The sequence below is a fragment of the Zeus faber genome (genome assembly GCF_960531495.2).
Source record: "Zeus faber genome assembly, chromosome: 6".
NCBI classification, from domain to species: Eukaryota; Metazoa; Chordata; class Actinopteri; order Zeiformes; family Zeidae; genus Zeus; species Zeus faber.
In genome coordinates this window covers 5775259-5798665 of record NC_137201.1, presented here as the reverse complement: position 1 = coordinate 5798665, position 23407 = coordinate 5775259, and the positions used below count along the sequence as shown (strand labels likewise).

The following is a 23407-nucleotide window of genomic DNA, read 5'->3' as shown; positions in this document are numbered from 1 at the left end:
ACACACACACACACACACACACACACACACACACACACACACACACACACACACACACACACACACACACACACACACACACACACACACACACCACATCTGGGTTATCCTATACGTCTCTTGAAAGGCGAGCACATTTCAGCGCCAACTCAGCGTCCGTCTCATGTTTATTAGGTTCATGCCATGATTCTACAGGGTTGTAGTGTCTCTCTCTCTCTCTCTCTCTTTGTCTGTCTCTGTCTCTTTCTCTCTCTCCATGCTATAGCCAGAGAATACAGGGAGGTCTCTCCCAACTCTTACTTTTTTATTTATTTATTTATCATATTTCGAAAAACAATTTTGGCGCCCGTTTTTGCTGCCATCAGTGCAATGATATGAGGCGGAGCAAGTTTTGTCAGACAACTCGACACGCCACATGCTCCTACACCCTTATGGGCCAGCCTACCTGCTTTGCTGCCTGCTTTGTTTGCTGTGTTGCTGCCCTCCCTCCACCTCCCCTGCATCCACCCCTTGAGTTCTACTCTTCTATCCAGTGGGGGGATTCAAGCTCATCACTGCTGTATTTCTAGCTCATTAAGCATGCCTATGTTTTCTGAAAACCTCGCCGGCAGTAGAGTCCAGATGCCCAAACTCAAACGATGCTAAATTAATAATGATCATTTAAAATTAAATCTAAGAGTTGTCTGACATAAGTTAAATTATATTGTAGTGATGGTCGAGTAAGCTCAAATCTCAATGTCTAAGGCCTTAGCCGCTCTGGGGGTCTAAAGCATCGGATTAGGGAAAGAATGAGAGCCGACTCACCGACTTCTATTTGGCGAAATTTGATCATTTTACCAAAAATCACCAAAGTCGAGGAGGACAGTCAAAGCAGGCAATGGAGCACTGTTTGCCATTACAAAAAAAATGCAGAGTCATTAAATGGTATGACTGAAGTGGCTTTTACGGGGCTGCGCTAGATACAAGGTCAAAAAGGTTGTTGTTGTACTAAATGTTATTCCAAGTGATGGCCACTCCTGTTTTTAAAGTCATTAATATAATGGGGTCATTTTGAATATTTGTTTGGGGCTCGCTCTGATGAGCCCTTCCTGCATCGGGAATGAAGTTCAACTGTTTCGCTTTGAACTGACTGGATCCCGGCCACCCTTCAGCCAATCACCTCATCCGATACGTCTTCATTATGTCACCGTCTACAAGCAGTGCTCGGCGCAAAATCCAAAAAGCAGAATCAAAGACACATCTCGGCTGGCGACTGAGAGGAGGGGGAAAAGTAGTTTGACAATAAGGAGAGCGAAAGAAGGGGGAGGGTGTGTGAGTGTGTGTGTTGGGGTGGAGGGGGGTTGCGCAGCTGGTGGCAGCCAGAGAACCATCTGCTCCCCTCTCTAATAGTTCACATACACAAACATGCACACTTTCTCTCCCTCCCTCCAAACACTTGCTTGTTCTCATAAACACACACGTATATAAGCGCTCTCTCTCTCTCTCTCTCTCTCTCTCTCTCTCTCTCACTTTCGTTCCCACAGTCTCGCCGGAGGTGTAGCACCTTGGATTTGTATAGATCACAATTTCTATGTTAAAATGGAAAAATAAAAAAAGAAACTTGCTTCTTTGTCATGAATGAAAAATGTGCCCAGACACAACATCGTTCAAAAATAAATGTGAAAAGATGCGAGAGAGAATTGTTATAACGCAAGCTCATTCACAAAAGCTCAATCTGCACATTCATGTGCAATATGCATGTGTCTTAATTTCATATGTGTCATTTTCACTCTTCAATTGAAGACACAGACTTGCATGACTTACCAAGAATATTAGAATATTAATTAATTAATTATGATTATTATTATTATTATTAATATTTTTCTACCCAGGCCTTAATTTTGCAGTTTCCTCAAATGTTTTCTAAAGGCACAGTAAAAAGCTGAGAAGTTTTAAAAAAATCGGGTGTGAAGTTGTTCGACTTGATGGCGACTAACATTTTAAGGCCTGGACTTAATATAACTTGACTTAAAATAGAGAACCCATCCATTGACAGCGTATTCTTCTGAATATAAAAATATACGTAAATATACGTAAATACGTAAAATAGAAGGTGCGCCACATGTTTCCAGCAGTTTGCGGCATGTGGCTGAATTACTGATAAATATAACAATTACCCAAGTCAGTATTGAACGTTTTCCCCGGACGACATCTCATTTACTCACCATACATCTTCCCTTCATCGGACAGTATGATCTTCCTCCTCCCACAGGGCGGGTAGATGGCCAGGGCCTCCTGAAAGCTCTGTTCGATGTCCGGGCTCCAGACCCCTTCAGGGTCCCCGTCCATGGTCTTGTCCCCCCCAGAGTCGCTCAGCCGGTCCATGTCCTCGCCGGCACTCTCACTGCCGCTCCAGCTACTGCGCTCCATCACGCCGGTTGATGCTAGCTAACAAGTAGCAGATTAAATTGTCTATGGCGACCGGGTTTCAGCGGGGACTCGGCCAAAAGCAGCGCTTAGTGGACGGTGAAGGTCAGAGTCAATGGTGAAGCGCTGTTTTGTTGCGCTTGTATCAGCCTCGCTTGAAGTGGGGGAAAAAAATGGAGAAATAAAATGCTGTAGTATTGGCTGACGAGCTAGCAGGCTATGGCAGCCTCTGGTTGATGATGGCCCCAATACTAACTGACTCTTGACAAGTCAGCAAGCCAAACTCCACATCCCAAGTCAGACGGGAGAAACCTAAAAGGAAAAATGAGAAACCATTACTACTGTTTTGCGTCACATTAAAATGATAGTCAATTCTCAATTATTTGTGTATACCAAAGTACAATTCCACTGCAGCCCCCCAGAAGAAAACATTAAATCTGGCCACACAGTGCCAGCACCTTGGGGAAACACGTGTCGCTTTGCCACACTTCCTGTTACCGCTTACAATTCCAAGGACACCATCCTGCCATGGCCCGAGGAAACCTCTTCGGCAGCGTGATGGACGACGCACGCGTATACAGTACAAGCGAAACGCGCATTTAAGCTCCGTTTCACAGCGTCGGTCGGGCAAATGGATCGGTTTGCAACAGCTCCACACGCCCTTGGGTATCCACGGCTAATCTACAATGGAGCCCACTTGCTTTCCGCTCCCAAAACCCTGTGAGGCGGTGCTGGTGGTGGTGGTAGTGGATGGGATTGTTCAGTTTTTTTGTGCGAGTTATCCCCCCTCCCCCTCTGCATTTATTCCCGACACGCTCTTTGACTCCAACCCACACCCACACCCACACCTCCACCTCCACAACCATCACCACCACTACTTCCTCCTCCAGTGGATTTCTATACAAACAAGGATTCATTCATCCCACAGGCCTTATTGTAAAGAACTGGCAGCAACATGTGTTTCCTCTAGTGTGTGTGTGTGTGTGTGTGTGTGTGTACACACACCGAGGGGAACTATGAGTGCCATGAAACAAATCCCCGTAAAAAAAAAAGGGTGTTACGTTCTAAAGATGATGATAGGTAGATGATGATTCACGATGATTCGTACTCATCGGTTCCGATGCAGGGTTTCATCGAGAGTCCACCCTCCAATTAATAACAACAACAAAAAAAAACACAAGCGCAGCAAAGAGGAAGAAACATAAATAAAATAATAAACAGAAGCTAGGCGAGCAGCGGTAGCCATGCTGGTACGATCAGATATTGAACTTGGAGATAGTAAAGCAAATGACTAAAATCGGACAGAAAAGGCCTATGAAACAAATATTAAGATATATTTAACTGTATACGATATGAAAGAAAATTGACTTAAGTGCATGTTCAGATTAGATACTTCTAATAGAGAACAATATGTGATATGGCAGTAATTATGTTATCATAATAACCCCAAACTAACAGAACAGGGTCTATAATGTTCTGTAAATATCATCTATCACGAGCCGTGATCTCTCTGCGCAGAGAAAAGTGCCGCTATTGCATCCGTAGAAAATAGATCGAAAAAAACAATACAGCATATTTTGGTACCACCCCAAGACAACTGACTCCAGAGTCATTCCCAAAGTGACCCTGACCTTTTAAAAAGGACCTTATGTTTTTATCGCTTCACGTACCCGAAACCACAACTATGCCCAACAGGGATGCACTGGCCGCGTGACCGCTTTGCTTATTGTAGTAGGGAAGACATTGAAATTCGGGCTTTTCTTTGAGGAAGGGGGGTGGAAGTGGTACTAAAATGTAAAAGGTTTCAAAGGCCGAATGGGGGAGGACATCCAAGCAGTGGCAGATGGAAGTTTGAGAGAGAGAGACGGAGATGCATTGTACTCCCACACGACAGACAATCAACCGGGTCTGGCGACTCCTTTGCGCCCTGGGTTACACTTCCACCCTCTCCCCCCTTCGGCAAGTCTCTCTCTCTCTCTCTCTCTCTCTCTCTCTCTCTCTCTCTCTCTCTCTCTCTCTCTCTTAACGTGTAGGACTCTGTTAGTGAACCAAGTGTGTTTGTTGTATTGTCTGTAACTGTGAACTAGAGAAATTGTTAAAATAAAGATGCTTTAAAAATCAAAAAATAATCTCTCTCTCTCTCTCTCTCTCTCTCTCCCCTCTCCCCCCTCCGGGGGCTCCCAGGCGCCCAGGCCACACTCCCGCAGCTGTTTTGGGCTGCCGCTAGCACCGGGTACTCGCTCGGCCTCGCCCGCTCTCCCATGGCTCCACCCGCTGCCCAACACCACCTCCCACCCTGCTCCGTCACCCTTCCTCCATTTTCTCCATCAGGCTCTTTTCATTATCTCTCGCCGTCTCACTGTCTCTCCCATCCTCCCCACCTATTCTTTGTGCCATCTTTCCCTTTCTGTCCCTCAGTCCTTCCTAAAAAACACCCTTCGGCTTGCACGTGTGTGTGTGTGTGTGTGTGTGTGTGTGTGTGTGTGTGTGTGTGTGTGCAATGTGCATGGCTGTTGGCCTTGATGTACTCTGACGCATGCCAGTGGGTTTGTAATGAAATATAATGATACAAACATGAGAGTGTCTGCATCACCAGAGGGCACTGTGTGTATGTGTGTGTTTGCACGTGCGTGCGTGTCAGCCCCGAGCTCTTGTTGCTTTGAACAGTTTAGGGCGTTATCACAAGCCAGTCCGTTCCTTCCAGTAAACTTCTACCGGACTACTTCTCAACCTTCTCCACACACACACAAGCATGTGGACACACACACCCACACACACTCACATCAGGTTTTATACAAGAGGATTGTCTCTGTAATCTTCAAAGCAAACATTGTTCCACTCTACAATACTTCGCCATCAGCCCCTTCACAGCCCAAATAGAGATATTATGCAACACCTCCCATTTTGAAAATAAAAAGGGAATAAAACAAAATATTCTCCCTGCCAAATTCAAAAAAGATGAATGAAGAGACTATGGAATGATGAGAACGGCGGCAAAAATAAATTATTCTAATCAAAATAATAAATGCAACCGAGGGGAGAGAGTATGGGGGTGGGGGAGGATTCATTTATTTTGCTACTTAGCCTTTACGGCGGACATTGTGGACATATCGTTCACAAGGGAAGATTATATTCCTTGTGTCATTGAAAGGAATAGAACTTCAAGTGAGCCTTTTCAGTGGAGGACAAATCCTTGCCTGTCTGTCCTTGGCCACCATGGGAATATGGTAACGATAGCAATAACAAAAAAATACTCTATTCTTTTGACTGCGTATGAGTACTGAGTACAAACTCTTAGGTTAAAGTAGATGGATAAGGTTTGAGTGAATATATTTATTCTGGCTACAGTGGTGGGACACAGCCAAACTTACTTACTTACAGCCAACCTCCTTACTCCTCCTTACTCCTTCCACTGGGGGGCAGTGTCACATTTAGCGAACGACAACGAACAGGAAGCATCGAAGAAAATCATTTTTTTTCTTTTTCCAAACTTTATTCGAAAAAATATGTTTTCTCAAAAATCAGTTTTCAAACCTCATCCGCAAATCTGCGCTTCTACCCGCGTCATACTCTTCTCCGTTTCTAACCCGCCTCCCGACGTGGATGTGTACCTCCGCGGACGCATCAGCCGAGCTCGAGGCGGCGCTCCAAATTTAGCGCTTGCTCTCCCCATCGTGGACTAAACCAGGTGTGTCGGCCATTTTGTCGGGCGTTCCGAATCCCATCCGAAAAGTCAGTACACAACACTGTCTGCCACAAATGACACTAAATCCCGCAATACCATTGGTTGTTTTCGGTTGCTGTTGCTGAGCGGATCGTTCGAGGCCAGAGGGACGACGGCTCGATTGGTGTAGACTAGAGAGAGCTGGAGCAACTCGCTTTTGCCCGGCGAGCCTTCACCTCGGCAAGCGTAGGTGTGTGTCCATGCGTGTGCGGCGATGATCAATGCGTTTCTCTACAAGAATAACACGTGTGTTATATTAAGAGTGGTTTGGTTGTGGTGCGGTTACAGTCAAAAAAACATTTGTGGGATTCCCGTCAGAGGCTACTTGGTATAGTTTGAATCATTTGCCTAAAAACCTGTTTTGAAGCAATCATTTTGTACAGATGTCTCAACTGGTTTGGCCGCCAGATTTCTGCCCATTGCCAATTGTTTAGCTCCTGGAAAAACCAGAAGAAAAATACCTGCCGTAGATCTTCGTTGTAAGACCGTGATACGCATTACGCGGCCAAAGAAAGGGCAGCATTAGTGAAGGAGCTGATTGTTTATTCTATGCGAACACACACACACACACACACACACACACACACACACACACACACACACACACACACACACACACACACACACACCCAACAGAAAGATGAAAAAAAAAGAAGAAGCAGCCTTTCATGGGTTGTGGAGAGGTTGTGTGCTTCGCAGTGTGCACTCCTTATTATTTTGCCCTCTTCTCACACAAATGCATTAACCATTTACACGCGCGTGCTTACACACACACACACACACACACACACACACACACACACACACACACAGTAATTGGATGCAGATTGTGAGCGGAGATGGTTTGATACGGGAAAGCTGATAACTTCCTCGTGGAAAAGTGATTTTGCGGAAATTGTTTTCCAATCTTTATTATTAATCTTTAGTTTCTCTTTCTTACTCTGTCCAACTCCCCGGTTCTTGCCGAGTCAGACCAAATTATTTTGAGAGTTCTACGTTTCAAAGACATACATATACATCCTCCGATGAGATAAGAGACGCAGGAGGCGCGGAGGCGGATCCTGTGACGTGCTTCAATAAGTGTGAACTCCAGAGGGTTGTAGTGTAAAGAGAATGTGTTTGTACACGATCCCTGTGTGGGAACATGGGACGGAGTGCAGAAGAACATAGTCTTTGAATGAGAGGTGGTATCGATCCACCCAGTAACAGTGTCCGACCTCTGAACAAATCAATGAGACGCTTTTGCAAAATAACCTAAAGTGCGTGTAAAGTGTGTAAGAGACGTGCGCTTTAAGCAATATTTCGTTTTATTTATTTTTTTGTGAAAGAGTTGTCACGGTGTCAGCCGTATTGTTTGCTATGAAGCTTACTACTTGTTAATGAGAAAAAAAATTGAAAAAACACTGGATCGTTAATGGTAGATTTCAGTAGCCATTTTCCAGTTTTGTAAAAGAGAAACTTGTTTTGTACCATCTCTACTTTCAATGTCAAAAAACAGACCCCAGACGGGGAAATGGCACATTCTTGTTTGTCCTCATCGAATCCCAATCAAAGTCAATAATGGTGTCGTACAATCCGATTGTCTTTTTGCAGGTGTTATCGCCGGTTTGAGTTTGACGGGGTCACTGGACAGAGGTCGATAGGTATTTCATTTATCCCCAGAGGAAGATTTAAGAAAACTACTTGAGTAAATAAAGTTTTATAATAATCTATGTTAATTGTTGTTGTTTTTCCCTTATAAGTGACATATTTAATAAATTACATTTAGCGAGCAATCTTCTCGCTTAATAAAGTAGTTTTGTTGCTCCGACATAAAATAAATGACTGACTAACTGGACCGGTTGAATTCAGAACAAAACAAACAATGTAGCATCTGTCACAGTTTTTCACAGCTCTGTGTGTATTGTAGCATCGATTGCTGCTTTTATTTGCCTTAAGCCTGGCACCCACTACAAGATTTTACGAAACTTAACAGATTTTGAAAATGTGAGAGACCCGGCACATATGATCAGTTTAACAGTTTTGTTCCTATAATGTGTGGAGAGCAACGATTTTCCCAAACCGCACACCGCATACTGACAGATTGCATTCGATTTAACACAGGTGTTACGGCAGCCGACACACGCACAATAAATGGAGGCGGTGAAATGGGTTCTCTGCTTTGCAGTGCAATGCCCTGTGCCGCTGTACCATGGAGTCCCAAACTCTTAAAAAGAAAAATCTTGTGCGATCACACCTGACTTTAGACTAAACATGGACGGGCTAGAATTGGAGATGCTACTCTATGTACTATTCTTTTACAGAATACTCTAAAGGAAAAAACTAAAAACAATGGATGACACGGACTGTACATGTTGCAGTGCATTTGCGGCATGGCTGCTGTTGTGTTTAGGACTTCTTCTGTTTCGGGTAGCTTGGCTCCCAATCAGCTATCGTCGGTCTTTCCCCCGTGACAATCCACAGCCTGCGTCCTTGAGGATCCCCCTGCACTACAGGATATCGGATCGTTTTTATTGAACATGTTTAATACTTGCAATTTGCAATCGGTGCTGCCAGGACGGACATCCGAGCAGATCCGGGGATATATAACACTGGTTAGATACATCACACCACAGGAAAATGTGGCACGATAATCTTTAGAACCGCCAAAAAAAATCGGCACTTTGTTGATGATTGTCAGAAGGGGACAATCTGGGCCGAAAGTGGCATAATTATCTTGTAGTGTGTACCTCATTTTAGTCTCTGCACCGGGAAGTTAGCATGAAGCACGGGTGAAAAGCTGGACTTCCTGGTCACTTGTTGCCAGGGCCAAGAAATCTGAGCTTTATCCGACTTCCCCCTGGAGGGCGTGTAGCCCGCCCGCCCTCCCCAGTCCGTCTGTCTGTCTGTCTAAAAGCAGGCCACCGGGAGCAGGAGTGCACACAGGCAAGCCAACACAGGCTCCACCGGCCTCCTGAAGCCAGCGGCTCCCTCTCACCCCCCCCCACAGGCACACACTCCCCACGCCCAGGAGGTTGCCTATTGTTCCCATGTTCCCTAAACAAAGCCTAGCCACCCCCCCTCCAATCCTATCAGCCTCTGCTCTGTACCCACTGCTACCCCCCGACTACCCCCCTTCTTCCCTCCCCAACCTCCACACAATTGTCCTCCCAATGCAGCGGCTTGGCTCCTAAATTTCATTACATGGGAGGTTCACTCTTCTGCTTTGGCACACTGAGGCATCCCACCCCACCCCACCCCACCCCACCCGCTAGTCCTGTAAATCCTTATCACCCCCTCTAAATAAAGCATAGAGAAACTTCATGATCCTCGTCGCACCTCCAGCTTATCCAGCTTTCCCCCAGCTTCTGTTTCTCTTTCAGAGCGGGCGGTTAATCAGGGGTGGGTGGGTGGGTGGGGTATTTCGGAAAAACAGGTGAGTAGTGCACAACAAATTACAGCGAGGAAAAGGTAAAACCATCCGTTTGTGTTCAAACTACAACATTAAAAAGTTACCCCATTTAATTTCCCTCAAAGTGGATCTATTATGCTCCTTTTCGCCAAATGATATGGTCTCTGAGGTCCCCAAAATATGTTTCTAAAGTTTTTTGCGGAAAATACCACTCAATTTTGCATTCGAGCCGTTTTAACATGCCTCCAATCCGCCCTGTCTGACGATGGGCTATTTCAGTGGGTGGAGCCACCCGCCTGAGGCCCCTAGTTCTATAAGCCAATTGTGTTTGAGCAAGAGTTCCGGGTTCTGTGAGCCAATGGGGTTTGAGCTTTACTCATGATTCCACTGTATTTCTCTCTAAACCACCGCTGATTTCACCTCATCAGTCCACTAAAATCAGTTTCTGAACAAATTTAAGGTGCGAAATAAGCAATCCAGTGGCTGACTCTTCACTCATATTACATCTACAAGGCCTCATTTGAAATGTTGTTCCAACTTTCACTGCAGATTCCGGAGTAGCGCAGAGCTTGGAGCATCAACAGGCTTTTTTGTTTAATATAATTACGCAAATGTTGGAAAATAAAATAAATAGATCTAAGGTTTTGTTTGGAGGAACACAGAGTGGATTGCACTCTGCAGCCTCCCATGGACACACACACGCACACACACACACACACACACACACACACACACACACACACACACACACACACACACACACACACACACACACACACACACACACACACACACACACACAAACTCACATTAGAATTAATCTTTAAATACTTACATTTCCATCGCCTGCAGTTTTGTCATGGACAGTTGCTATTAATTCCTCTTTCTTTGAAAAGATTTGTGCTGGTCTCTGCAGCCAACAACAGAGCACTTCCTATGCTTAGCGCTTAGCTTCGATGGCAGCGGATCCAGTTGCGCTCCAGCCTTGGGTGGAGTTACTCAGATGGGGGGGCGGTTCTAATACTACTGAAGTGACGTAGATTACTGCAATTACGAATATTAGGGCAGGAAAGCTGGACAGCTCATTTTGGGACATGTTTTCTTAAACAGACAGCTCACAGACAACTGTCTTTTTTCACAGTTTGTGTGTTAGTAGGCCAAATGTATGTGGACAAGCACTGAAAAAAGGAAATTCTGCAATAAGGTCTCCTTTAAAATAGCAACTCATGGGCCTGTTGATAGTATGAATTTTGTCTAGAACATGGAACACATTGAGAACACGGAGATACATGTCATGTTTCTAAAATTCAGAGTTCCCTGAAGACTAACTCATCGCGGGACAAGACTACTAGTGCTACTACAATGCTACACAGCCTTTTAAAGAAAGGTCAAAAACAGGGAAATGTGACCAAATTAAATAAAATAAATCCCAGACTTGACTTTGATTCAGATCACCTGTTGATACATCCACACCTTTCCTTTAAACACCTCCTGACCAATTCCCCATCGATTGCAATAAATGTATTCTTTTGTTTTTTAACAAATTCACGGAGAGGAGGGGGAAATAACTAGGCATGGCGTCGACTGGCGTTCCACATCATTTTACGCTTTGAATAGTACATTTGCTAATCCTGCTCCCCAAAAGAGAGAGAGAGAAAAAAAATCAGTGACGGATTCTTGCCCTCCCATCTAGAGATGCAAGGACGAATATTAAAAAAAAAAAAAAAAAAAAGGGGGAGGGAGGGAAGCTAACACCCGCCCGTCGGCCCACCGTATTGTGGCAGGATTGGTAAGTGGACATGAATGCACGCACACGCACACACACACTCAGTGGCGGTGACTAAAGCCCACACGAGCCATATGGTGCATCCTCAACCACCGACGCCTGTTGATGCCGTAACAATGGGGCTGCCTGGCCTGGGCAACGAGAGGCGCGCACGCACACACACGCACATGCACACACACACACGCATACACACACACACCAAATGGTCTGTGTTGGTAAGGCCCAGAACAAACGCCTGGATTTACATTCCCCCCCTTTTTAAACACACACACACACACACACACACACACACACACACACACACACACACACACACACACACACACACACACACTGCTCAGTCTCTACAGGTGCATGGAGCACTCAAAACAGATGTCAACGGACTGGAGTGAGGGGGGGTTAAAGGAAGAGGGAGGAAGGGGGGGTTGTTTGCCTAGAACAACTGACAAAGCTTTGTACACTCGCAGGCCTGGACACAGCAAAAGACAATGAGGTCTCCCACCTCGCCACCTCCAAGAGCGGGCATGCATACGTGCGCGCACGCAGGCACGCATGCACGGACACACACGCACGCACATACACACACACACGCGGACACACACACACACACACACACACACACACACACTTCCACCGCCATTTACCATAACATTTCCAGAGAACTTGATTTATTGATTTATCCTGCCAGATTTCCTGTTAAAAATGCCACCGCGCTTGATTTTATTTGTCTAGAGACATTGCGGAGAGAAAGATGAGGAATGGAAATAAGCTGAGGAATCGAACAGGGATTAAAATCATCCACTCCAAAAAAAAAAAAAACGAAAAAAAAAAAAGGAATATTGAAGAACGCTTTAAACAAAACATTTTGAGAAGGACTGAGATCATCTCAAGAACATAGAAAAACAAACATATCTTCTGAAATTCAATTTCCCACTGTCCCATTGTCGTCTCGATCAATACGTCCTAATATGGCTATATGAAATGGACCACAACACCTACCAAGGCAACATGTAATTTAGCATCAACATCTTTCTAAGGTCTGTATTTTCTAATAATCGTGACTGGGACTTCAATAAATCAATGTTCGAACTCGGTTGGGTCAATACAAATCCAATCTAGATTTCTTAAGAAAGCCATTTAGACAACAGAGATATTTACATTTAGAGACCACGTCCACTTTTCTTTAGCAGACTGAGTGATTATAACATGGTATCATGAGAGCAAAGACGGAACATATGTGGAAAATCTATTTATATATTTTTTTTAAAAGTACATCAATTGTTCACTGTCGTATGAATCATTATTCAATCACAAATGCATTATAACTTTCATTATTCGTTAACCTGACACACTACTATGATAATAACAACCATAGTGATAATAAAATGTAGCACATGTGAAATTCTTCGTATTTATATCTTTAAATCGTTTGATTGTTTAGTTTAATATTAATCACCAGTCAGTCAAAATTCATTACAACTTTCATTATTTGTGAAATCGGATATAGTAGTATAATAACAACAATAATAAGAAGAAGAATATTATAATAATAATAACAACAAAAACAACAACAACAATAATAAGTTGTTTATTAACGCCTTTAACGCAACCCATGACTTTGGATTGATGAATTAATAACTTACTAGGCTCCCGAATGCTGGGTCCATTCTATTTCTATTTAAATAGGCAACACGTTTGAATATGGATCCACTGGCCAATATATACATATGCGTGTGTGTTTAACATGTGTTTTTGATCTATTATGTATCATATTTTTAAATGATGAAATCATTCCAGTTGAATGGTTCTAATTTGATTTAAAAAAAAAAATCGATATCTTTTTGAAGACATACATACATACAACACTCACATATATACATTTTTAAATGGACATATTTTACCTGTATTCACAGTATACCAACGTTATTACGTAGAATACATATATAATACATAGTGATATGAACTGACCGGGCCTAGTTTCCACGGAGCGTCGCATCGAAAACCTTCCGAAGCAACAAGTCCCCCGCACCGAGCTCCCTCCTCCTCCACCCCACTCACTCCGAGCTTTGTTTAGCCGCCTTCAGCTGCCTACGAGCCCGGTTCTTTGACGCCGACAAGCCGCACAGAAACGCCAGGTAATTCTACGCGCATACATTTTAATTAACGAATGAACAATAACAATAATACACTTGTTGCTAAGACGGGTCGGAGGGGGGGGGGGCACCAATAACAAGCTTTCGAGGAAGCAACATTCCCGCCTATAAAAGTGACCCGGTTACACCGAAATATGGATTTATTTTGCCGGAGTGTTTTCCAACCCGCTCCAAAAACAAAAACGAAACCGGCGCAACTGGGAAAATGCCCGTGGTCGCCGTAGTGAAATCGGGGGGGAAACTCCTCGGGAAACTTACCTCGCTTCACACCAAAACCGTGTCCGTTTTGTGCATTAATTTCCAGCGTTTTTCTCCGTTAAAGCATGGCGGTGGGCAGGTAGGTGGCTGGGTGAGGGGGGTCTCTGCGTTGTAACTCCTGCCGGGGTGTTGTTTTTTTTTGGTGGCGGCGGCGGCGGCTATGTTTGTTTGGGGGAAGGAGGGGAAAAAAAAAAAAAAAAAAAAGTCGCTTCGTAATCTTCTGGGATGCGAAATATGCGCGGAATGAGAGGCAGGAATGGGGAGCAGGAATGAAATGAACGCCAAAGATTGAGTTAGCTGGGCGGGGTGAGAGAGTGGCGTCACCGCGGATGGAGTGAGAGGGGTGGGTGGGTGGAGAGACCGAGCGAGGGGTGGCGTGGGGTGGGGTGGGGTGGCGTGGGGTGGGGTGGGGTGGGGTGGCGTGGGGTGGCGTGGGGTGGGGTGGCGTGGGGTGGGCCGTGTCGGGATACATTTAACTAGTGCTGCAAGACTCGCGAACGATCCGTTCCGAGCGAACGGATCGTTCAAACGACTCGGGCAGGGAATCTTCCACTCGACGCAGTCGAAAATAGTTGCGGGGGACGGGATTAAAGGGAAATCAGAATTCATCTTGAATGTGACAGATTTATACCTACACATTCCACTTAAATAAATCATTTTGACGGAGTAAATAATTATTGTGATTCAGATTTTGCCTTTTCTGCCAAAATAATAATAATAATAATAATAATAATAATAATAATAATAATAATAATAATAATAATAACCTTTATTCCTATATCACCTTTCATACACGACAGTTAACTCACAGTGCTTCATGTTAAAAGGTCATCAAATAACAACAAAAAAAGAAAAGCAAACATGCAAATTGCATCTACAAAGTGGAAGAGTAAAATTATTAAAATAATGAAAAACAGGGCAAGAATAGTGCATAAAAAAAAAAAATCCACTTGACGATTTACGTGATTGTCAGTAGCATGACGGGCGTCCTGCCCTGCCAAAATAAATGTTTTCGAGATCATTATGATTAAAAAAAGGGAGTCGAAGAACTCCACGCGACACTACTTCATTCTGTGTTAATGTTTCGGTCCCAAAGGGCCTGGTTATGCCTAGGTACGCCCAGACATTATCCAAAGCATGGTGTTTATACACACCGTAACAACAGGTTTTTGGTATTTTTATCAAGGCAGTATCACACAGAGTTCTTTGATTGCACCCGGAGGAAACCTATGTGAACCCACACGGGGAGAACGTCCAACTCAGAATCAGGAATCGTAAAGTCATCCACACGGTGTCAGGGGCTGTTGTGTTCCTGCGGTGTTTTGGGCACCGCCTCACAGCTTCATAAAGGAGTTGTTGTTTACTACTACAGAGCTCTAACCCCCCGCCCCCCCCCCCCACACACACACACACACCCACCTTCTAAGGTTTCACTGCCCTCAGGCACCACTGGACTCTCGTCATCCCAGCCCCCCAGAGGGAGGGGCCGCGACATAAAACAAACACAGATATGCCAGGGTCACAACCTGAACCATCCACTGCAACCTGACACTTGAGCCAGACAAGCAATCCACACACACGCAAGCATGTGTGTGTGTGTGTGTGTGTGTGTGTGTGTGTGTGTGTGTGTGTGTCTGTGTGTGTGTGTGTGTGTGTGTGTGTGTGTTATTCTTCACACATGAGCCCACACCCATCAATGCAAATGTGTAAAAAAACATGTCGGGGATGCTTTGAAATGTGTGTAATTGTACTCTATTCTACGAATGGGTTTATATCATGATGAAACGAAACAACCCCCCCCCCCTCCCCCAGTGACACACAGACCTACAGTTTTCCTACAAGTCACACTGTCTGAGCCAAAGGACAAAGGTTAGCAAGGTTTGACCCCACCCGGCTTTTCTGCCATTTTTGTGTCTATGTCTGTAGTGCGAGAGGCTAATCTAAAGCTGGGCCCTGTATACAGTATGTAAAAATAAAATAATAAATAAACATAGTATATGAATAATAAATACATGATTTAGAAACGCAACAATTGGAGATTGGGTTTCTTGAGTAATGTGTCATTGTGTTTGATTATGTCTCTCACCGAAAAAAACAACAACAATAAAGACACAGTTCCTGTGATTACATTTAACATCAAGGTAGGGAAGGGATACATGGGATGGGCCGATGGGAATTCTCAATGGAATGCTCCTGTATTACCAAAACCTTTGTTTATAATAAAGCAGGAGGAACACTTAACGTGAGAACAAAAGATGCAAGAACCACCAGGGAGCATGTCCTAGAACATTGTCAGCAGAATACTCAATAAGAACTCAATAAGAACTTGGCGGTGAAAGAAGCACGAACGCGACTATGGGGAGTTTGCAGTGGCTTAGCTTTACATAAAGATGAAAAACAAAAAAATAGTGAAATCAAACTCAGACAATGTTATTTATTGACAGTACCCGTATTTCCTCAAATAGTGACTAGAGATTTTATTTACCTCAACTTCCGTCTGGGTGCCGTGTAAATATAAACTTGCAAAATTATTTTGTTCAGAGAAACAGGGATGCACAGTGGACCATCGATGGCTCTCCCTCCATTACACAATCCACTGTCCTGATCCAAGGTGGAACGTCCCTTAGTTGGGCTTAAAATGTTTGTGTCATACAAGTAGAAACTAACGAAAACAACGGACTTGAAATAAAAACAGGAAAACCGACATGGGACCAGCAGGCACGGTGCGCTCAGCGCGCCGCTCAACCCTAGGGGAGAAAACACACACCCTGTCTCAGATTTAGCCTTGTTTACCATTTTTTATTTGAGTACAAGGGAAAGGAGGAGGTTGAGTGACCCAGAAAGGGAGGTTGAAGTCCGTCCCCTGCCATGACACAACGGCATTTGCACCAAACACAACAAGGAGAGGTCTCAGAACAAGAAAAAGACAAAAGACAGTTTGCCTCGGGGGCTTGCGCTGAGAACATCGTAAGAACCCAGATCACTGCGTCAATTTGTTCTTATCTTGTTCTGAACATGTATCTTTGGTTCAAAACTTCTACTTCTTTTTAAATGTACCACCATCTTAAGTCAGAAAGAGGCCCCCTAGTGGTCTCTGGAGAGCTGACTGAACAGTGATGAGGATGTGAAAAAATACCAGGAATGAGGAATCTTTTTTTTTGGATATGCATGTCGTAGAAACTAGAGTTTGGAACATCTCTGCCCACTCTCCTCAAGTGTGTTTTTGTGAGAAAGTATGACAATTTGTTGTGTGTGGATGGCGTGGTTTGAGCAGCCACACCTGACCTGGATCTAGGTAATTGTGATCAGGGTGGCTGCATACCTGTTGCTCGTTGGTTGGTCTAACGAGCAGCAGGTAAAACCCCGATCCCCACGCACACTCAGGATAGTAGCCTGTGTCATGACAGATGCTATCTGCTCCTGGGCTAATTCCACCTGGCCCACTCTCTACAATAAGTTGGTGTTGACTCTCCGTCACGGGGAAGGGACACAGAGGGGCTGTCCAAAGACGCCCTGGAGCCACCAGTGGGTCAACGGGCGGCCCCAGCACCAACCCTCTGGACTGACTGGCAGCAGCAGCACCCAGGGTGTCCGGCGGAGGACTGGGGGAGAAGCAGGTGCAGCAACTACCACAGGATACTGCTGGCAGCTAGCTTCTCCACCCAGCAGCCACCATTGTGACAATCCAGCAGCCCAGAAGCCAGGCCCCCCCTCCAAGCAACCCCTGCAACAGCCAAGACTGGCCACGCCTATACCAGCCAGCACAGCAGCCTGAGGCCCCACACTCCAGAATGGAGGAGGGGGCAGTCTGTCATTGCCCTGGGGGAAGGGAGCCAGTCGACGGTGGTGTTCCGGGGAACCAGGTCCCTGGAGGGAGACCAGTTAATTTTTTTTGGACTTTTGTTGGTTTGGGTATGGGAACCCTGCTGTTCTTTTCAGGTATAGCAACCCTGTTTCGGAGTGTTTTAGCTGGGGGGGAAGTAGGCTTTGGCCAGGTATTCTCCCTGGCTTCAGTTTGGTGTCGGGGGTATGTGGTGTGGGGATGGTGTGGTTTGAGCAGCCACACCTGAACTGGATCTAGGTAATTGGGATCAGAGTGGCTGCATACCTGTTGCTCGTTGGTTGGTCTAACGAGCAGCAGGTAAAACCCCCATCCCCACACGCACTCAGGATCCTGGCTTATTCCAGCTGGCCCACTCTCTACAATAAACTGGTGTTTACAACTCCTTTTCTGTGTCTCTGTGCCAGAGGTCCCTGAACGTGGCGCGTGGTAGACTAAACTGCCACACTATTGATTGACAATTTTTCTGAAGCGGAAATTGTCATGATGCCTCGAGTGGGTTGTTGTTGTAACCAATTTTTAAACCTTAAAGTCGAAATCCCAAGTGTTATGACCAGCTCATTCAGGTCACAACAATTAAGGGCGGTCTACACGGTAAGCCTTAGCTAAATCAACATTTTAATTCAGTGAATTTTAAAAACTCAACTTTATAAGGTGTGAAGTCAGTTGTCCTTGTGTGGCAGAGGTGTAGGATGTATTGAGCCAGATGTGTGTGAAGTTTATGTTGTATGGTGCAAAAACAAAGCAGGCAAACCAGAGGGCGCCAGGGGTCCAGCCGTCCAGGGAGGAAAAAGCCGTAGCTCAGTGAGGAAGCCTGGCTTTTATGCCCTCACAGGTGCAGGTGGTCACTAATCAAGGGCAGGCGGAGCCCCACAGCAAACAGGAAGTCAGGCAAGCAAATAGAGCTCGACAGTGACCACCAACTTTTAGGACGGCTCCTTTTCCAGAAGTGAATCTCATTAATTTACTCCATTGAAGTTTCAGAAGATCCTTATATAAATAATTTTAAGCCTGGAATCAAGCCTACAAGGTGAATTCGGGACCATAAAACATTTGATTCGACACCAAAAAAAATGGAAAAGGCGAAGGTACACAACTGCGTACATAATTATTTTAAGAGGGAGACACAGGAAGCCGATGGCTGTTCCAGTTTTCCTGGACTTAATTAACTCTGTTTTGTCGATACATGTTGTCATCTGACGTTTCTATGTTTGTTTTACCATGTACATGTTATTGTTTGGTTCTATGATTATTTATCTCATCCATGTCAATTCTCCCCCTCTTGGAGTAGTGATTAGTTGTTTAAAGACCAAAACAAGATAAAATGCCTCTCCAAATAGGGGGGTTGGTTGTGGTTGTGGTTCTGTGTAACAACAAACTGTGCTGCAGGTCGTCCACAGGACAGAGTTGTAGCAAGCAGTTCTTGATGATTAAAGAATGAATAAAAAGTGGTATTGCAGGTTGATTTAAAATCAGTAAAAAAAAAAGAGTGAAGGAACTACTTGTCCCATAAACCATTGCGAAGGATGCCTTTCCAATGACTTCCAATCTAACAATAGTTTAGTGCGCTTCTTCTTGAATTTAACCTTTGTCATAATTAGAGTGTTTATATTGATATTACTAATGTTGTTATATATCATAGTTTGTCTTGCCTTTGTATACGTATATAGTATTTCAGTTCGGTGGTCGCAGTAACTCAGTAGCCGACAGTGTCGTTCACCAAATATTTCTATGGTAACAGCAAGCTCCACCAATCCTCCACCAAACCAAGCTCCACCAATCTGAGACATTGCTGTTACACTTTAGGATTGTGGGTAGTGTAGTACTTGTCTCGCGAATAAAACATGTTTTTCTTTAAACAAGGTTTGTATCATACAGACTTCTTGGCTTCTACATTAGCATATACCATTGTTTCACAATCTCATAGCTCGTGGTAAGTCTACCTTGGTTACGACATTATTGCTTATAATCAAAATCCTTGATTCAGAATGTGAATGTGATTTTCTCTTCCGGAAATTCATTGTTGAGTTCTATGGGGAGGTACAGACCAGACACACAAGCACCAGATCATTTCCAGTGCCCCTAGTGTGGGGGTGGTGTGGTTTAAGCAGCCACACCTGTCTGGTCTAGGTAATTGGGCCCGGGATCAGGTTGGCTGTACGCCTGTTGTTCATTAGAGTAATCAACGAGCAACAGGTAAAACCCCCACCTGCACACACACAGGAGAGGAGCCCTTGTCATGACATGTTTTCCATCTGCTCCAACTTGCCACTCTCTACAATAAAACTGGTACTTTTCAAGCCCTGAAAACACTCCTGACTCTGACTCTCCGGCATGGGGAAGGGATAGAGAAGGGCCGTCGGAAGACACACTGGAGCCACCAGCAGGTCAACGGGCAGCAACAGCACCAGCCCTAACACTTCTGGCACCAGCAGCACCCAGGGTATCCGACAGAGGACAGGGGGAGAATCAGCCACAGCAGCCACCATGGGTAACCGCCTGCAGCTAGCTGCTCCAGTCAGCAGCCATCGCTGGGATCATCCAGCAGCCGGCAGCCAGGCCAGCCCTCCAAGCAGCCCCTGGAACAGCCAGGCCAGCTACACCTCAACCAGCCAGAACTGAAGCCGAGGCCCCAAGCTCTGGGAGGGAGGATTGGAGTCTGTCGCTGCCCTGGGGGAGGTGGCCCATTGACCGAGCCGGAACCAAGTCTCTGGCATAGAGGACTGTTTATGTTTTGTCCGATATTTTTTTTTTGTTTAAGGTACGGGAACCCTGTTTCAGAGTCTGGTGTTTTATTATGTTTAGGTATATGAACCCTGTGTCAGAGTCTGGTCTTTTTAGGTATGGGAACCCTGTTTCAGAGTCAGGGATTTTTTTTCTTTCTCTCTGGTTGCTGAAAAATGCCAAAGGGCCACAGACTGCACAAAAACCAACTCAGTAGTTCTAAACCCTGTACTCTCTTGAATAAAGCTCACGCACAGTAAACAACAGCCAGGGCAAACCTTCTTCCCATTCCTGGGAAAGCTCAATACAGTTGGAACACAATAGTGACTTCAAAGTCTAGTGAAACCACTCTAGAGCTCCCTGTGACTCTGGATGATAAGCACTTAAAGCTGCTTCAGCACTTGACAAAAAGTATGAGACAAAGTTACTCGCTCTGTTTGTATCACCTTTGGAATGCCAAAAGTGGATATGAAGCTAGAGCTTTCAGTTAGAGCTTTCAGCATAGGCTTGATTTTGACAGAGCGCACAGGAAATGCTGCTGGGTACCTGGTGTTCTTACACGTTACAGTTAATAAATACCTGCAACCAGTTTTACTCTTTGGCAGAGGATCAACACAATCAACCAGAAAGTACTTAAATGGGTTCTTCTCCACTTCAATTGGGTGCAAAGGAGCAGGCAAACGTTTTTGATTGTTTTTTTTCTCAGCACAGTTTACAACATGCTGTGACATCCCGTTTCAACAGAGGCCAGAAAAAATGTCAAAGCACACGGCCATTGGTTCTCTTAACCTCTAAGTTGCCAGCAACGCCATTGTGTGAAATTCTCAACACCAATTGCCTGAATTTGGAGGGCACCATGACCTGAGTTACCTGGTCCATCTCCACATTGTGCAACACATATCCACTTCCTCAGCACCACAAATTTCTGTAGGAAGTTACCATTTTGTAACCCTTCTAGTTTGTTCGTAGGGCCAAGCAACTCAAACAAAGGTGTCAGTGTGGGATCTACTGCCTCTTCCGCAATCAGCTCCTCTCTACTGACAGACGGCAAAGGGCATGGACACAGAGCCTGGTCCTTGACTTTCTAAGGAACCTTACCCTGGGAACACAAAAGAAGAATCAGAATCAAATTGTGTGGACTCACCCACTCATTTCCGAGCTAGCTATGCTCATTTGCAGAGTCATAGCACAAACAATGAAAATATTTGGGTGTTGTTTTGCACACTCATCCAGTTTTTCAGAGCACTGAGGTGACGTCATCACTACCAGTGGTGACGGAACATCCTTCCACATAACATCTGTTCATCCTTCCTTCTTGCCCCAGCCAAGTCATTACCAGGATCACGTCCACCCCGTCCATTGGCAACAAGTTACGCATCCCCATTACCACTTCACCATTAACTAGGGCCAACTAACTAGTGTCTGCATCAGGTGGAAAAAGGCAGTAACCCCTCTTAGATGAAACTCTGTCCTGCCCCTGTATCTGGCAAAACTTTTAAAGGTTTCTGCTCTGTATTCCACTGGAACACAAACCCCTCTGTCGTGAAAGGCACATAAGCTTCATCAACTCCCTGGCGTGAGACTACAGGAGATGTTTCAGACATTACTTGATTCAGCATTAATGACACTGAGGCACTAAGACCAGTCCGAATTTTACATATACACCAGACCCAGGTGACTTTTGTTCTGCCTTCGAAATTGGACACAATTTCTTCCAATGGCCTTTGTTTTTACATGAATGGCACACTCTACCTGGATCAAACTTCCCATTTGTGCCTGGAATACTTCTAACACTGGCCTGAGACTGCTGAGCTCCAGCAAATTTGCCTGGATTAGACTTAATTTGTCATCTTTTTGCATACCATTTCCATTCTTCCATTCCATTTATCTGCTAAAACAGCAGCTACCAAAGCTGTCTTGACCTTGTTCTCATTGATGTATGCAGCAATGTGGTTTGGAACAGAACTTTTGAATTGCTCCACCATATTGAGGTCACACAAATCCGCCTAGTTTTCTACCTCAGCAGACTATGTCTGTCACCTTTCCTCTAGTTCCCAAATCTTTGCCTATATGCTTCTGGAAACAATTCATATGCTTTTAACACCACAGCTTTCACCTCAGCATAATACATGCCATGAACAGGACTAAGGGCAGAATACCCTTCCTGTGCCTTGCCTGTAAAAACACTGCAGCATAAAATTTCTAGCAGCATCAGGCCACCCCCTGGCATCTGCAATTCCCTCAAACGGAGAAATAAAATTGTCAGGGTCCTTTTCATTGAACGTAGGTAATAAGCGCAGATTGCCAGCAACATCAAAACTAGAACAACCCCCAGCAGCTTGCCAGGACATAACAGCGCCCAAGAGAGATTCACTTGCTTTCCCCTCACCCACACTCCCTCAGAAGTAGACCATGGAGCAATGGAAGAAGGGGGCCTCGTCTGATGAATCACATTTTCTTCTACATCATGTGGATGACCGGGTTAGGGTCAGATCCGATTGAGCAACTGTGGGATGTGCTGGAACAAAAAGCCCAATCCATGTGGGCTCCACCTAGTAACTTACAGGACTTAAAGGATCTGCTGCTCACGTGTTGTTGCCAGAAACCACAGGACACCTTCAGAGGTATTGTGGAGTCCATACCTTGACGAGTCAGCTGTTTTGGCAGCAAGAGGGGGACCTGCACAATATTAGTGGTTTTTAATGGTGGTTTTAATGTTGTGGCTCATCGGGGTATGTAACACAACCCCAACACAACATGCTGACAGACAACTCTAGATTTACTTTAAAATTATCTTTATTTTGCATAGTTTAAATTTGTCACCTGGGCTCTACTGCTCATCACTCCCGGCGAGGTGTGGAGAAAACAGGTATACTTAGTGAGCTAGAGATATAGGAGTGATGAGTTCGAATCCCCCCATGGGATAGGATAGTAGAGCCCAACACAGCAAGCAAGCAGGCAGCAAAGCAGGTAGGGCAGGACGATTGGCTGCTTAAATAGGCCGGGCCGTGAGGGCGTGGAAGCGTGCAGCCCCATTACGCTTCATATATGATATAATATATGTTAAATTGAAGTTCCAAGAGAATAAAGTTGAGGACTAAACAGCTAGTTCTTGATATGGCGA

The 23407-nt window shown here is 44.9% G+C and overlaps 1 protein-coding gene across 2 annotated transcripts in view; it reads right to left on the bottom strand.

Moving 5' to 3' along the window:
- tead1a (TEA domain family member 1a) overlaps positions 1 to 13838 on the bottom strand; it is a 29934-nt gene extending 16096 nt beyond the window's left edge. For both annotated transcript variants that reach the window (XM_080002698.1, XM_080002699.1), the window contains exons 1-2: positions 13719 to 13838; positions 2205 to 2718 (exon numbers count right to left, since the gene is read on the bottom strand). In XM_080002698.1, coding sequence (XP_079858824.1) covers positions 2205 to 2409 — 205 coding nt within the window. In that variant the 5' untranslated portion in view covers positions 2410 to 2718; positions 13719 to 13838. The remainder of the gene's footprint in view (positions 1 to 2204; positions 2719 to 13718) is intronic.
- Between the last annotated feature and the right edge of the window lie 9569 nt (positions 13839 to 23407).